Raw genomic sequence first — 16,661 nt, 5'->3', positions numbered from 1 at the left:
TCGGACGGCGAAAAACGAGGGAAACGGAATGAGACGCGATTTGTTGTTGCCGCCTTCCGGATATATACGCGAGAGCTGCCCCGACTCTCTGCGACCGTGTACGAACAGGCGCGGGCGGCAACATATATATATATATATATATATATATATATATATATATATATATATATATATATATATATATATATATATATATATATATATATATATATATATATACATATACATATATATATATATATATATTGTTGCGGGTTCGCGGCTATGCAGCTATGCGGGCGGTGCGAAGAAGAAGACGACGACGTTTTTGGGCTGTTCGAAATACACAACGGCTGCCATCTTGACTGCTGGAGTACTTTTCTACTCTAAAGTAGTAAATACATTCGCAACATTTTGGTGGTGGCGCTGGGTACGACGCAAGACGGAACTTCGAAGCGGACGTGTTCTCGACTGCCCGACCATGGCAACAGAAACCAATTCTGCCGCTCCTGTTTCAGCCGCGACTCCGGCGCAGCCTGTACAGCCGGTCGTATTGACGCAACCGCGCGACCCTGGCAACTTCTGCGGCACCGACCATGTTGACGTTGACGACTGGATTCCGAAGTTCGAGCGGTTTGCAGCAGTGTACCGGTGGGACCCTACGATGATGCTCGCCAACGTTGGCTTCTATCTCTGCGGAACAGCTGGCGCGTGGTTCGAGGCTCATGAAGCGGACATAACCAGCTGGGATACTTGCAAACAGAAGCTTCGTGACCTGTTTGGTAAGGCCGTCGGACGCCAGCGGGCCGCTTCTAAAGAACTCTCTGGTCGGGCACAAACTACGACCGAATCATATGTCACCTACATCCTTGACGTTCTCGCCCTTTGCCATCGTGCCGACCCCAACATGTCCGAGGAAGACAAAGTAAGCCATTTACTTAAAGGCATTGCAGATGATGCTTTTAACATACTGGTTTCCAAAGACTGTTCCACCATTGATGACATCATCAAAGAGTGCCGCCGATTCGAAGAGCTGAAGAGTCGCCGGGTCGCCAAGAATTTCTTGCGACTTCCGAACACGGCCGCTACGTCATCTTGCGAGGACCTTCAGCCGCCATGCAGTCAACCACATAACAACGAAAGTGTGGTTCGCATCGTTCGTAGAGAAATCGAGGCCGCGTCTCCGTCTTTTCTGACCCGCCCATCTGATGATCGACCAACGATCTCGTTGATCCAACAGGTCGTGAGAGAGGAGCTGGCAAACGTTGGGCTGCAGCCTGTGTGTTCGTTGACGGAACCTCGGGTCAGTACCATAGCGCCTTCTCCTGCACCAGAAAGATTCCGCCGCTATCGTGATCCTGCTCAGTGGAGGACACAGGACGACAAGCCTATATGTTTTCATTGTCATGGTGTAGGACACATCTCCCGCTACTGTCGTTTCCGCACGTATCCACCTCGGTCGTTTCCTGGCTATCGACGTGACGACAACCACCGGCCCCTGCAGTACAGCGCTCGTGACGATGGACCGTACAATGGCACTCCTGCGACACCAGTCCGCCGGTCCAGCCGTTCGCCGTCCCCGCATGACCGTCGCTCCAGGTCACCTCAGCACCGCCGCTATTCGTCGCCCCACCCTAGTGGACGCCCTTCTTCGGAAAACTGAGCAATGCAGCTCCCGGAGGTGACGCTGCATTGGACTCCCGACCTGAAAACCCTCTGCTGACCTTGACTACGGACAAGAACCTGCTTGATGTAGAAGTGGATGGCCTTCCTGTTACTGCCCTTATTGACACCGGCGCACATATTTCAATTCTGAGCTCTGACCTCCGTGCACGATTAAACAAGGTCCTTACGCCGCCAGAGTCCCTATTTGTACGTGTCGCTAGTGGAGCGACCCCGGCTGTGCTCGGAATGTGCACCGCGCGTGTGAGATTCGCCGACCGCCAGACGTCCGTTCTATTCCATGTTCTCGCTCACTGTCCACATGACGTCATCCTTGGACTCGATTTTTTGTCCGACCACTCCGCTGTAATTGACTGCTCAGCCGGCGTCGTGCAACTTGACTTGCCTGCGGCCACCGAAGAGTCGAAGATGGTACAGAACAAGCTTTCGTGCGCTGAGTTTGTTCGCCTCCCACCCCAAGCCCTAACTTGTGTCACAGTTGAACCATATCCCAGTGTTCCGGATGGGGATTACGTGGTCTTTCCCTCTCCCGGTGTTTTATTGGCCCGCAACGTTTCCTCCCCGTACACCATATTAACTGTCACAGCGAACAAGACGTGCCTTCCTCTTCTGAACTTCGGACTCAGCCCTCAAATCCTACCACAAGGCATTGTTCTCGCCACTCTTTCACCGTCACACGAGTGCCAGATCTCATCAGTGTCACGTGAACTGGCCACAGTCGCCTCGCCGAACCCGCATAGCACCGACGCAGCCAAATCTACACGGCTCAACAATGTAACTAAGATGATTGCCTCAGACCTCTTGCCGTCTCAGGTCAAAGACCTCACTGATCTTCTCACGAGCTATTCGGACATATTTGACTTTGACGGTAGGCCCATAAGTCAAACATCGCAAGTCAAACATCGCATTAATACCGGTGATGCAGCTCCAATTCACAGGCGTCCCTATCGAGTGTCACCATCAGAACGCCAAGTTATCCAACAGGAGGTGAATAAGATGCTCACAAAAGGCATCATAGAGCCCTCATCGAGTCCGTGGGCGTCCCCTGTAGTCTTAGTTAAAAAGAAGGACAATACCTGGCGTTTCTGCGTGGACTATCGGCATTTAAACAAGGTCACCAAAAGGGATGTCTACCCGCTTCCTCGTATTGATGATGCCCTGGACTGCCTTCATGGCGCAACCTATTTTTCTTCGATAGACTTACGCTCCGGTTACTGGCAGATCGCCGTGGACGACCTCGACCGGGAGAAGACCGCCTTTGTAACGCCTGACGGTCTCTACCAATTCAAGGTAATGCCGTTTGGCTTGTGCAATGCGCCGGCAACGTTCGAGCGGATGATGGACACGCTTTTGCGCAGCTTTAAATGGTCTATCTGCCTGTGTTATCTGGACGACGTGATTGTGTTTGCCCCAACCTTTAAGTCTCACCTCGAGCGCCTTTCCTCAATTCTTTCAGTATTTCGAGAGGCTGGGCTCCAACTTAATTCCTCGAAATGCCATTTTGGGCATCGCCAAGTTACTATTCTAGGGCATCTCGTTGACTCCTCCGGCATCCGCCCCGATCCCGACAAAGTCCGAGCTGTCCTGGATTTTCCTGTACCGACTTGTGTCAAGGACGTTCGAAGTTTTGTGGGCCTATGCTCATATTTCCGACGATTTGTCAGAAACTTCGCAGAGATCGCACGCCCCCTCACTGATCTTTTGAAGAAAGATGTACCATTTGAGTGGGGTCCTGATCAAGGCACGGCCTTTTCCCAGCTCATAACACTTCTGACCACGCCACCGATTCTCGCCCACTTCGACCCGTCTGCTCCAACCGAGGTCCGCACTGATGCTAGTGGCTACGGTATTGGCGCGGTTTTAGCCCAGCGTCAATCCGGTCACGATCGAGTTCTTGCGTATGCCAGCCGGCTCCTTTCTCCTGCCGAACGCAATTACTCTATTACGGAACGCGAGTGCCTGGCGCTTGTATGGGCAGTTGGTAAATTCCGCCCCTATTTATATGGCCGGCCTTTCACAGTTACCACTGACCATCACGCTCTATGCTGGCTTTCAGCCCTCAAAGATCCAACGGGGCGCCTTGCTCGTTGGGCTCTGCGCCTCCAGGAATTCACATACACAGTGGTTTACAAGTCTGGCCGTTTACACCAAGACGCCGACTGCCTCTCTCGGTACCCCGTTGACGCTCCAGATCTAGTAACCGACGACGCGTCCATCTGTATTTCCTCGCTCTCTGCTTTCGGCAACATGGGATGTGAGCAACGGCGTGACGCGTCCCTACGCGAGCTAATCGACCGCCTGAACACAGGCTGTACAGACAATTCGCTTCGCATGTTCGTTGTCATAGACGGCATTTTATACCGCCGCAACATGCACCATGTGGCAAACGAGCTACTACTCGTAATACCCACTCATTTGCACTCGACCGTACTTCAGCAACTACATGATGTACCAACGGCTGGCCACCTTGGTGTTGCCAGAACGTACGACCGTGTCCGCCGACGCTTTTTCTGGCCCGGCCTCTACCGTTCTGTACAACGTTATGTTAGGTCTTGTGAGTCGTGCCAACGCCGCAAAAGGCCAGCGGTACACCCCGCCGGGCTCCTTCAACCGATCGACGTACCTGCCGAGCCTTTCTATCGTGTCGGCCTCGACCTGCTGGGCCCTTTCCCTCTTTCTACCGACGGTAACAGGTGGGTCGCCGTCGCCATAGATTACTCGACCCGTTTCGCAATTACGAGACCTCTTCCAAGCAGCTGCGCTACAGATGTCGCCGACTTTTTGATTCAAGACGTCATCTTACATCATGGTGCTCCTCGTCAACTGGTCACCGATCGCGGTCGCTACTTTTTATCTAAGGTAATTGACGATCTACTTCGTTCTTGTGCAACCAAGCACAAGCTTACGACGGCCTACCATCCTCAAACAAACGGCCTCACAGAACGTCTGAATCGCACACTCACTGACATGCTCGCCATGTACGTGTCGACGGATCATCGTGACTGGGACATTGCGCTACCCTTTGTCACTTTCGCTTACAATAGCTCACGCCACGACACTGCTGGATATTCTCCCTTTTACCTTTTGTATGGAAGAGACCCGACATTGCCGTTCGACACGCTTGTACCCAACCCTACCGACCTGTCCACAGCATATGCTCGCCGCGCTATTAGCACCGCGGAGAAAGCCCGTCAGATTGCCCACCAGCGCCTTTCGGACTCGCAGCTCCGTCAGAAACGTAGCTATGACAGCCACCATCGGGACGTCCACTTTAGTCCAGGTGACCTCGTTCTTCTGTGGACTCCGTCGCGACATGTTGGTCTGGCTGAAAAGCTTCTACCCAAGTATTCCGGACCTTATCGTGTGCTACGGCAGGTAACTGATGTTACCTATGAAATAGCACCTCTAAACCCTTCGATACCTTCCACATCTTCCGACATCGTCCACGTCGCTCGCCTCAAGCCGTACATCTCGTCCAACACCTGCTAACAAGCGCCGGGTCGGCGCTTTTCGCCGCCGGAGGTCGATGTTGCGGGTTCGCGGCTATGCAGCTATGCGGGCGGTGCGAAGAAGAAGACGACGACGTTTTTGGGCTGTTCGAAATACACAACGGCTGCCATCTTGACTGCTGGAGTACTTTTCTACTCTAAAGTAGTAAATACATTCGCAACAATATATATATATATATATATATATATATATATATATATATATATATATATATATATATATATATATATATATATATATATGTATATATATTGCTTTCCTCTTTTACGGGTGGGTGGAGAGCATTCTAACTTCGTAGTAGTCCGATGACGGCATGACGCTCGGCGGCTCACCCATCGCGAGCGACTCTTAAGCCTGACAAGTGGAAAGCAAGACGGGGGGGGGGGGGGGGAGGGAATGAGGTGCGAAAATAGACGGCCGAAGGGGTTGCCGACATCGGAGGAAGCAGTCAAGCGCACACGTGATCTTTGCACGCCAGAGGTGCTGCCGCAATGATGATTCCTCTTTGCCTATCTTGTGTAGACGATGTCATAGAGAGGGAGGAGTAATTACTGTCGACAAAACCGCATGCAGTGAACGAAGCTGCACATGTTTGGGTGTACATATATAAAGCTACAGCTACAGTATATTATCCCCCTCATAATTTTGTAAGAGCGGAATTTGCCATTTAACAGGTGACGTTCAATCATGCGATTCCAAGTGAAGTAGCAGGTGCCCGTTAGGAGTAATCAACATGAAATTAACGCAAGGCAAACTCTAGCTCGGCCTACTAAAATAGATTGTTTGTGCAGCCGCCACCATTTGGAAGAATGGCGTCGTTCATTTGGCTCTATGAACTCACGGCTGCCGAAGTAAAGCCAGCGAACAACAACAACAACAACAACAACAACAACAACAACAACGACGACGACGACGACGACGACGTAGGTAGACCATTACATCAAGGCTTATGAGGTGTGTCTGAGAATGATGAAACCGAGGTGTGCCTGGGAATGACGAAAGCAGCCAAAGCGCTCTCCACTACACCAGAACGAACTTGCCGCGATACACCTGCACATCTCATCAGTCTACTCACACCAGCCACGGTTACATATTCGTTACCAAGTTCCTCCATTTTTTTTCACATTTTTCTGGCGCGAACAGGACACGGGGCGAGGTGGAATGGCTTCGCGCGATCATTACACCAACGCCGGGCCAAGAGTCGTGCACTGCGCGCGCCACCGACGCACCATTACGCCACCAACTTGAACGGTGCGAACACGTCGAAAGTTCGCACATTTCCTGCTGTTTTTGTTGTTTCGCCCATATCATAGCACTGACTCTGCCTTCTTTTTTCACGGGAAACACACAGCGGCGTAGCGATGACTCGACATATATGGAGAGTGTCTTCGTACTCTCGGTAGAACACGCAACCAGACAGCGATGAACGCTCCGGCCTGCGCAAAGCTATTTGCATCTCGCATTTGGGACACGGCAAACAAATGCCTACTCGGAGCCAGCCCGATCCACTCGCCAACCTCAACGGCACAACCTGTGTTGCGTACGCAAAAGCAGTTGACCCCCGCCCCCCCCCCCCCCCCTCCATCAACCCGCATTCTCCCCTGGACCCTTCCCCCCCCCCCCCCTCCTCTTCAGTTCTCTTCTAGAGGATCCGCTCTTTTCCAGAAGAGCTACGCGGTGGCCTGCCGCTCCCGCATTCGCAACGCAGCGCGGCCGAGGATGAGGGCAAGGAGGCACCTTTCGCGTCAGCAACGAGACGAAGCGACACTTTTGAATATTTCAAAGCACGTCTCCGTCATTAAGATAGCCTCTCTTTCTGCTCGGCGGGGCGCAGCAGCCCCGCTGCTGCGCTTTTAGAATCGTTTCTGCGGAGCACGCGCGACAAGAAAAACAAAGAGAGCGCAATACCCCTACATATAAACTATTAACGCCACTCAGGAAAAAGAAAAAAAGTCAACGCACCGCTCTACTCAAGTCTTACGGTGCGATTATGCGACCCCGTGAAGCGAGGGGCTGTGCGTGCGTGTGCGCCGGGAGATATCTTCCTTTGCGAAATCCACTGCGACTGGCGTGGAGCTCCGAGTCGTTTGCCGCAGATAGCGCGCCGATGAGAAGGCAAGAAAGGAAGAGTATATGAGGGAGGGCAAGCTGTGACGAGATTCGCTTGCGTAGAACCCCTTCTCTCGTAAAGCGGCGAGTGGTTGCGTTTGCCTTGCGCCCTGTGTACGCGCACGTGCGAACAATAACGGTCGAAACTCTCGCAGTGGTCAATAGATTGACCTTGCGCGCCTGCGTGTCTATCACTTCAGAAAGCGAAGATTCTGCGCTTCACGCGTTCAAGAACAAGACGGTGCAAACTTAAAACGTGGGCGGCAGCGCTAGGTAAGCTGGTCGATTCCTCCTCTGAATGCGAGTGCGTTCGCTTATTTCCAGTTTAGTAACGTTTATTGCGCGCGATAAAAAAAAAAGAGGGGGGGGGGGGGGGCTATCAAAGAAAGCGGGACACTACGCCACGGCGCGAGTGCAATAAACTGCAGCTATCGCTAAGAAGAAAAAAAAAAGAAAAGGGGTGAATGGACAACTCTGTTAGCGAGAAAAAATATGCAAAAAAGGTAAAAAAAGTGTCGACCATACCTAACTATTCATGCAAGTTTGTCGATCGGCCTCCCAAACAAAAAAAGTACGAGAAGTCAGTCGATACGCTCTTTGGTAAAAAAGGAGCGTAACAGATCGCTACATAATCGACACCGCCAAAGCAGATTAAGAAAGGTAGGTGTCTTACCTGTACCACTTGTAAACGATGTCGGACGGGTTGGCCGTTGCCTGACAGTGAAAGCGGACGTCATCGAACTCCGATATCTTGTCCGACTCCACCGTCAAGGTTATCTCGGGAGGATCTGCGCCAAGAACGGAGGCAATACACAATTAAGCATCCCTGTAACACTGTTGCGATTTGGCGTGGAAATGCTAAAAGTGCCAGAGACTGAAAATGCATGGCGCGCTAAGATATGAAATGACAGCAAACGTCAAGGCAGAGCGAGGGTGGACTTGTGGCCTTAATCGCTTTAGCGCAGAAACTTTCGATGAGTCGGGGTTACACAACGGTAAATGATGTGTGCCACACCAAAAGCAGGCCGTTCTTCACGAAGAAGCCTCAACCCATTTTAGATAGGAGATATAGCAATCTTCAGCAACCCTCCTCCCGCTAACCCACGCCTATGGGCCAGGTCATTGCTGAACTTGTTTCAGGTGGCGGTGAGAGCTAACTGATTGATTGATTGATTGATATGTGGGGTTTAACGTCCCAAAACCACCGCATGATTATGAGAGACGCCGTAGTGGAGGGGCTCCGGAAATTTCGACCATCCCGGGTTCTTTAACGTGCACCCAAATCCGAGCACACGGGCCTGCACGAGAGTTAACTTTACTAGCCTGTCACTATAAATTAGCGCAGCGGTAACGCCGGATTCATACCGCGAGCTTAGAAACATCCCGTGACAGTCGATTTTAAGCATACGATGCTAACGAGACGTAGGTCTTTATTAGCAGCACTTACTGCTCATTTCTTAATGGCATAACTACGACAAAAAACATACCGAATCGCAGACGAAAGAAAAGCAAGAACGGTCGCAATAACGGCCATAACTAGAATAAGTTTAGCGGATCGAGAGACCATAAGTCTACGCTAAGGTCAAAGAAAGGTGGTATAACTACATCAGATAAATCAGTGGGCACAATGTAGAAAATCGAACGTAAATCAATATCACGCATAGTAGAGCGCATTCAAATCGCAATAGACAGAGCTCGTTATAATACCGCACGTGTAATTAGGCTAAAACACGCGCATATCAACCACGCGATTTAGAACGAAGCGAATCACGAAGTTGGTATAATGCACTGCGACTCCAGAAGCCTGAAGTTTTACAGCGGAAAACTGTTGCGAGATCACAGTGTCGTTTTCGGGCGCCGACGTTGCCCATCACAACTATTGAGCAAAAAATGAAAAAAAAAAACGAAATGAATATGGCGGCGAAAATGGGATCCGAACCCGCGCCCGCTGCGCGGCCATCCCCTGTTTACACCATAGAGCCACAGAAATGCGTGGAAAGCCTTTGCAAACTGAATATATGCTGGCTTCATGCCATGGAAGGTATCGCGTTATCTGTAACAGAGCGCTTTATTAGATCAAACTAACAATCATGCGTTGTCGCACTATGCGAGTTGCGTAGAACGAGTGGATAGTTGAATGCTTCCAGCCCCATTACAAAAACACGGCCATAATTGTTCATCACAATCAGCTCGACAAAGAGCACACGGTACCTCACCGACGTGTAGATGGCACCTCGCTTCTACGCAGCATAAACTACGATGACGTAGTGTGTGCTCGCCTACTTCACAAAAAGGTATTGTGGCATATGGCGTGCAGGCGAAGGTGCAAAAAAAAAAAAAAGGATCCAGAAATGACGTTCTTCTAGCTTTCGCTGTGACTGTGCTGCTCGTGCAAGCCTGGCGTTTTTTAGCAAGAACCCCGTGGCTACACAGAACGCGGTGTGAAAATACCCGACAAAGAATGGCACGACGGCGATCGCGAACTGCAATGAAGGCTTTTTCCTGGGCCTGTTCAAAAAGCATCGCCAAACTAATAAAAGTTGCATCTAGCTATAGGCATGTTCGATGGGTTGCATCAAGTCGGAAGTTGAGAGGTGTACATCACTCTGTATAGGGAGCCCCTCTTTTATTTCTTCTTTTTTTATGTAACATTCAGGAACTTTTGGAGATATCGCGAGGATTGAGAAAGCTCACTCAGGCGAAAAACGCGTGCCTTCTACTTTCCCATCGCAGAGTACACGAAGTATATACAGGTTTTCGCGACTATAGACTTTTTCACTCAAAGCTCCCAGGGCAAGACTCAAGGCTCAAGGCTGTTAGCGCGCGTAACGCCCCCCCCCCCCCACCCCCCCAGAAATGCACTGCCGAGGCTGAGACGTTGGCTTTCGCACTCTCTTGCAACAGCCCAGAAAGGAGGAAATCCTCCCCTCCGCAAAAAAGGTCCGTAGCAAGAAGGGTAACACACACATCGTGTGCCAGGCAAGTAGCCCGCATCGGTCAACAGGTAAATGGGATGGGAGGAAGCGCTCCGAGGGCCGTAGTAGCAAAACTTGCGCTTATTTCGACAGTATCGCTTATTCAAAAAAAGAAAAATAAGAAACAACGAAAAAAAAGAAGGAAAGAAAGAAAGCCTCTAACCTGGCGGGCGGGGTGAAAAAAGAAAGTTTAGGTTCCGAGTAAATTGGAATTCCCATCGTGCCTTGCGCGTTTCGTTCCTATTTCGCGCCAACTCCGATAGCCAACGCTGATAAGCTCGCTTTCATATAGAAGTGGCCTGCCCGCACAGCTGATTTTCTTCGAGGAGAAAAGGGGAGAGAAATGAAAGAAGGAACGCCGGCGCGAAGAAACGAACACCGTACACTTCTTTCCTGGCTACTGTAATGCGAACGGGGCTTCAGCAGCATTACTCGTGTCTGCGGCAACCGTCGACTGCGCTTGCCTCTCGCGGAGGCATCGAATGGTGGCACACAGTGTTACAAAGATCGCGATGAAAAGCGAGAAATTGCAAGCAAAGAAATAAAAAAAATGATATCAAACAGGTATTTTGAAAGACTCGGAAAGGTAATCGAATCAAAGCCAATGCGTTTGGTTGAATCCAACTGCGCTCTTCCACGCTGTACTCTTCTCTCTGGCTTTCTCTCGTTTTTTTTTTTTTCAAGCACTATTTCCCCTGGTCCGCACAACTCGTTCAATAACCGCTTAGCTTCGGCATGAGTTTCTTTTTTCAACTTTCATAAAAAAGTGGGGAGGTATTCCTTCGCAACTCCGGGCCCTCCCCCGAGACGAATCCCACTTTATATTTATGCGACCGAAGGCATATCCTCAAAATTCGATTAAGCGAATTCTACTCAAAAGGCCCTCAGCGAAATAAGCTGTTCAAAAAATTGTGTCTTTTGTAGTGTGGGCCATTCAAGGTATGCATTTATCAATCGTTTCAGCGAATAAAAAAAAAGGTTAACATAAAGAGGTTGAGTGTACCAAATTAGATATTCCCCCAACGATCAAACGGTATGACCCCTTCGTTATTACTACGTTTTTCCCGTCACGTACATGCTGCGTCGAAATACGACTACTCCATTATCTCCATAAAAAAAGCAAAAAAATGGTTATACGCTTCCAGAACAGGTCAGTAGTCATCTAGATGGATTTGTAGGATAGCTGAATTATGTTAGTCATGTTCAAGGAAAAAAAGAAACAATGTAATAAAAATAAGTAAAAAGTTAGAATGCCAATTCAGTTTTGGTTTGAGTCACGCACCCGGCTAGGTAAATCGCAATTGATGCACAAATTATTTTGGTGAAATAAATTTTGATGAACGAGGCAAATTAGCCAACTGCCCACTTATATCACATAGCAAATCACTACAAATAAATAATTAAAAGAAAAGGAAAAGTTGACCTAATTTTCATTCTCATTATGATCATTGAAGGTACCGTGACTAGAGAACATGAAAATGTCGTATTCTCGAATGCATGGTTGCAGAGTGCTGGGAAAAGGGAATAGCTGCTTGAACAACATATTGCCCCCCCCCCCCCCCCCCCGCCTCTGCTTTTTTCTTCTAGTCATTTGTTATCTTAAGGCTGACGTAACTGTTTTTTACCTAAAATGAGATTTTCACTTGTGACGTATATCGAGTAGGATCCAGTGTCGTCCATGCTAAAAACACGCACGACTTCTAATGCAGTTTCGCAAACTGTTGTTACTTCAGCGAATATTTGACTTTGCCGAATTGCTGTCACTTCGGCTGCTGCCACCTTGTGGCATGCGTGCTGAAAATAACACTTCTAATACAATTTTTCTTGTCGTTTTACCGAATTCTGGTGCTTTCGTCAAAAAGTCCTCTTTTCCTACCACAGGATTAACTAAACGGCCCCAACAACCCTTCAACCTTCACTAGAAAAAGAATAGAAAGATCAGCAGGTATTGGAAGAAAGGAAGGCATGGCTCTTGGAAGGGTATGCGACTCACACTTCACTTCCATGCGAATGGTGGCCAGCATGGGCTGCTTGAGCGCCTTGTTCTCGGAGCGGCAGGTGAACGTCTTGCCGTCGTGTTCGCGGCTGGGACTGAAAGTCCAGGTGAGCGCAGCGTTGGCGCGTTTGCCGTCTGACAGGGGCTCCGTCTTGTACTCGACGCCGTTGGTCACCACGTTGCCGCTGCCATCCAGCCACGTCAACTGCGTCGACGAGACGGCAAGAGCCGGTTAGAACCATGACACTGTGGCGTCGCTCTTGCGGAAGCAGTGAACTAGCGGTTGATCGAAATTGCACTCAATAAAACATAAAATCCCCCCCCCCGCCCCACACCCCCTAAAAAAAAAAAAGAACTTTCCACTGCAAAGCGGCAATCCCTACCCCTCCCATTGCGCACACTCAAAGACACAAAAAAGACTTCAAATTCAGTGACCTCACAAAGACTCTAAAGTTTCGCAGCCTGACTCAAACCTAGAAATTTTCTAAACCTTTTATGGAGCAAGGTGACAACCTCTCTTACCTCGCAAACATAGATACATAGAAAGGCGAAAAAGACAACCCTGAATTGAGTGTCGTCACAAAGGGTTCTAAAACGCTTTATTACTCATATTAACGCGATTACTTTCCCGACATCCAGCCTGCCTAAGGCCAGTTTGGAAACGAGTTCCAAGCACTGGCGTGGTATAATACTGGGCTGGCACGCAGCGGATCCGAATTCGAATCCCATTGTGTCATTGCCGTTTTTTATTTACTAAGTTTGTTTTTTTTATTCGATACTGGTTACGGACACCAGCGGCGGCGGCGGACAACTACGTCACCGCGAGTGACCCGCGTTCTGATCTGATCTCAACAGCTTTCACTGTAAAACACGACCTAATTCACATTACCTACAAGACAATAAGAGTTTCATTCTGTGCGAACTAAGTTCTTTTCAGAGGGGGGAAAAAAGAAGAGAAATGAAAGAGTTTCGACATTGCTTGGTCGAGAAATGTCTCTTCAGAGCACTCCGACTCGAATCGCCTGGGCGTAGTTCAGGAAGCGATCGCTGTTGCCGCTTCTCGATTTCCCCTACCGCACTTCAAAGTTCACCGAAACACAACAACGGATTTTAAGAAGGCTCAAAAGGAAGTTCCCGACAAAAAAAAAAAAAAAAGAAAGGGGGTGGGAGTGGGGGCTGAAAGAGAGGTAACCGAAGCGAGATGTCGACGCAGTTACAGGCGCCGAGACAATGCGGTTAAAAGTTCACGACACCGCGGAAAAGTTAATCTCTCGCCTCGGGCCTAGAAGCCGGGTCCCGAGGATTCCATCCTTCTCTCCACCGTCTTTGCCTCCTTCCTTCTATGGTGGGAAAAAAGTTTCACGCTACGTATCGGAGCCGACAACCACAAGGAACGCTTGGCTGTTTCCGAGACTTCGGGGGTGAAAAGCGAAGGCGGAAGTACGCAGGTTTTAAAAAGGAGGCGCACGAGCTCGCGTTCACACTCCAACACGCTTCGACTAAAGGTCTCGCCCCACCGCGAATACGAGGCGACTTATAGGCATCGTTGCATTTCGAGCCCCCCTACCCACACCAACTCTTTTCTTTCATCTGATTCCGCATATATACCGGCTCAGGAGGGAGGACGACAGGCGCCCGAGACAAGCGAATCCATTGCTGCGGAACACGCCCGGGTATATACGCTACGATTGAACACCGAAGAGGCGCCTCTTATTCCTCATTTCTTCCTTTCTCTCTTACCCTCTTTCTTTTTTTCATCCACGATTGTTCTTTCTCGATTGTTTTTTGGAGGATCCGCACGCCGACGATCGATTCGCCCGAAGCGGAAAAGAGGCATCGCTTTCCGAGCATTACCGTGATTGCTCGCGCATATTTCGCATTCCCCTGTTCCGACTGCCAGCGCCGTTTCTCTCTCTTCCATCCTCCTCTCTTTCCCTTCCTCGCTTTCCCCGCTTTTTGCTTTCCCCACGTAGATCCGTCTGTCTGATTTCCTCTCCCCTCTTCCCGATTTCCCCCACCCGTTCGTCGCCCCCGAACAGAGTTGGGGCGACGCGAGCGCTGAAGTGTCTACGTGCTCGCTCCGATGAAGCGGGCTTCGTCGGCGGCAGGCACGACCGCCGCCACGCGTTTCGAACCCAGCGGAAATCGAACGCACGCAAGCACGCACGTGGGATCAGTGTGTCGCCTCCGGGCACGCAGAGAGGGCGGCGCGGTATAGTGTAACAATAATAATAAAAAAAGATCTCGCTAAACATTTAAAGGCTAGAGACGCGCGAACTAATTTGTACGTGTGAGCGAATCACACGCGCTTGTCCGTTTTTTTCCCGATCTCTTCGAGAACAAAATTAAAAGAGAGAGAGAGAGAGAGAGAGAGAGAGAGAGAGAGAGAGAGAGAGAGAGAGAGAGAGAGAGAGAGAGCTGGCAGAGGAAGAGATGGAAACGAAAAAAAAAGGAATAAGTTTATAGCGATACAATGACCCGGCAACAAAATGCTGGCATATGACGAACATACACACCCCTCCCTTCACATACCAGAAGAAGGGAGGGCTGTACGGATAGGATGCCAGACACTACACACCCTTTTGCGATCACTCGGGTTCTTGTCTCTCTTCATTTTTTTTGCCCTTCTTGATTCTGATATCGCGATGGCTCGTTTGTTTACCAGTTACATTTTTTTTTTCTTTCTCAGACCTCACCGTAATCGTGCGTGCGTGCTGTGTTCTGTGTCTTTGACACGCTGCAGGTGCCGGGCCCGCCAACGTGAAAGAAGTTCCTGGGTGGGGACGCGATTGATTAGATGACAAATGTGGTTGCCATCGAAACACGTCGGCTTGGCCGCAAATCTCTTCCCGATGTATCGTACATGTCGGAATCAAAAATGAACACTAATAACAACGTGGCGGAAAGAAAGAGGGAGGAAGGCTCTTACTGATCAGCGCACTTCAGTGGCGTGCAGCACGAGTGTGCAGACAGGCACCGCATATGGCGTGAAAATGCAACCCGGACATGCCACGAAACAAAAAAGCCAGCCTTTCGTCTGTGTATTGACACACAGTGGGAAAAACAATGCCACATTTTCTTTCATACCACGCCATTCTTTATAGTCGGTGCCGAGCTTTTACCGGCGCAGCCAGCTTTAAAGCTAGCATATACAGTGAACGGGCTTGCGTTAGCGAGTTATAGGCCTGTAATTTTGCTGCCGATGTTTCTTTTCTTGCTGATCAATCATCCCTTTATAGATGCCAAGCTGAGAAAACTACAGGAGCGGGGGTGAATTTCTCGTGCTTTGCGCGAAACACGGTACTATTGCACCGTCTGACGTGCTCTGTTTGAACGAAGGCTGTTGCTCCATAGATTAGGTTCACAGATGAGCGTTTATTTAGGATATACTTTCTCATTGGAACTATATTCAAATTAACGGAAAAAGAGTAATTGTTCAAGGGTTCCTTTGTTACAGACAATTTCGTGAATCTAACAGACAGTTAGGCCAAAGAAAGCAGACTCGACGTTACGTGCTCTAACTAGAATAATAATTATGACAAATGCTGACAATATTTAAAGTGGGCGAAAATCATCCTCTGGCGGTGTCTGTCCGCATCACGTCGTGGCACCAACAGGGCGACTCAGGTGACGTCGGCAGGATACAATGTGTGCATTGTCTAATGCACCAGGGTTATCAGATAGGGTGCATTTGACTACTACGCGATGCCATTCAGTCCCATGCTTGTTAATTTATTATTACTTTTTTGCTTGTTATCTTCCTTGACTTTTTCGCAATCTCATACATCAAGGGCGCGCAAGGGAAAAAGCGATCGTTCATATTGCCATAGTCACGCCAGAAACCGAACAGAACCAACGCCAATACATCTAGGAGTTCATAGGAACACATAACCTAACTCAGCGCTAGCGCGTTCGTATATTTGAACAACACATATGAGAGTCCTGGACTCTACCTTTTCTCTACGTTTGGTGGCTTTATTTCATCGTCTCCCTAAATGGCTTTGTTTTCAACGCTCAGCACTACCACACTACGGCAAAGCTCGCCAGAAGAAAAGGGCTATCGTGCATGGAAGACCCAGAAATAACACGGGGGTCAGGCATGCCACGTCGCTATGAAAACACGTGTGCATCTTACCTCCGCGGCTGGCTTTCCGGCGTGAGACTCGCAAGTCAGCTCGACGGTCATGCCAGCTGTCGTCTTCAGAAACTCGCCTTGAACTATCCTCGGGGGTTCCGGAGGTACTGCAACAGGGGGGGGGGGGGGGAGAGAACAAGAGCACGAATTGAAAAAAAAAAAGAATTGCATGATTCTGGTTATTCAAATTTATCTTGTCATCCAATTAGGTTTTGTTTTTGATATGCATCCTACCGCACAACCTCATCAATGCAGATTATTAGTGCGATAGCAA

The 16,661-nt window shown here is 49.4% G+C and overlaps 1 protein-coding gene across 2 annotated transcripts in view; it reads right to left on the bottom strand.

Annotated features, from left to right (window-relative positions):
* The window catches only part of LOC119172392 (irregular chiasm C-roughest protein), a 183,190-nt gene that overhangs the window by 18,590 nt on the left and 147,939 nt on the right, over positions 1–16,661 (bottom strand). For both annotated transcript variants that reach the window (XM_037423465.2, XM_037423463.2), the window contains exons 6-8: positions 16,388–16,494; positions 12,250–12,457; positions 7,955–8,069 (exon numbers count right to left, since the gene is read on the bottom strand). In XM_037423465.2, the coding sequence (XP_037279362.2) occupies positions 7,955–8,069; positions 12,250–12,457; positions 16,388–16,494 (430 nt within the window). The remainder of the gene's footprint in view (positions 1–7,954; positions 8,070–12,249; positions 12,458–16,387; positions 16,495–16,661) is intronic.

This window comes from Rhipicephalus microplus, chromosome 4, assembly GCF_043290135.1.
Source record: "Rhipicephalus microplus isolate Deutch F79 chromosome 4, USDA_Rmic, whole genome shotgun sequence".
Lineage (NCBI taxonomy): Eukaryota > Metazoa > Arthropoda > Arachnida > Ixodida > Ixodidae > Rhipicephalus > Rhipicephalus microplus.
The sequence above is the reverse complement of the archived record's forward strand: the minus strand, read 5'-3'. Positions and strand labels throughout refer to the sequence as shown.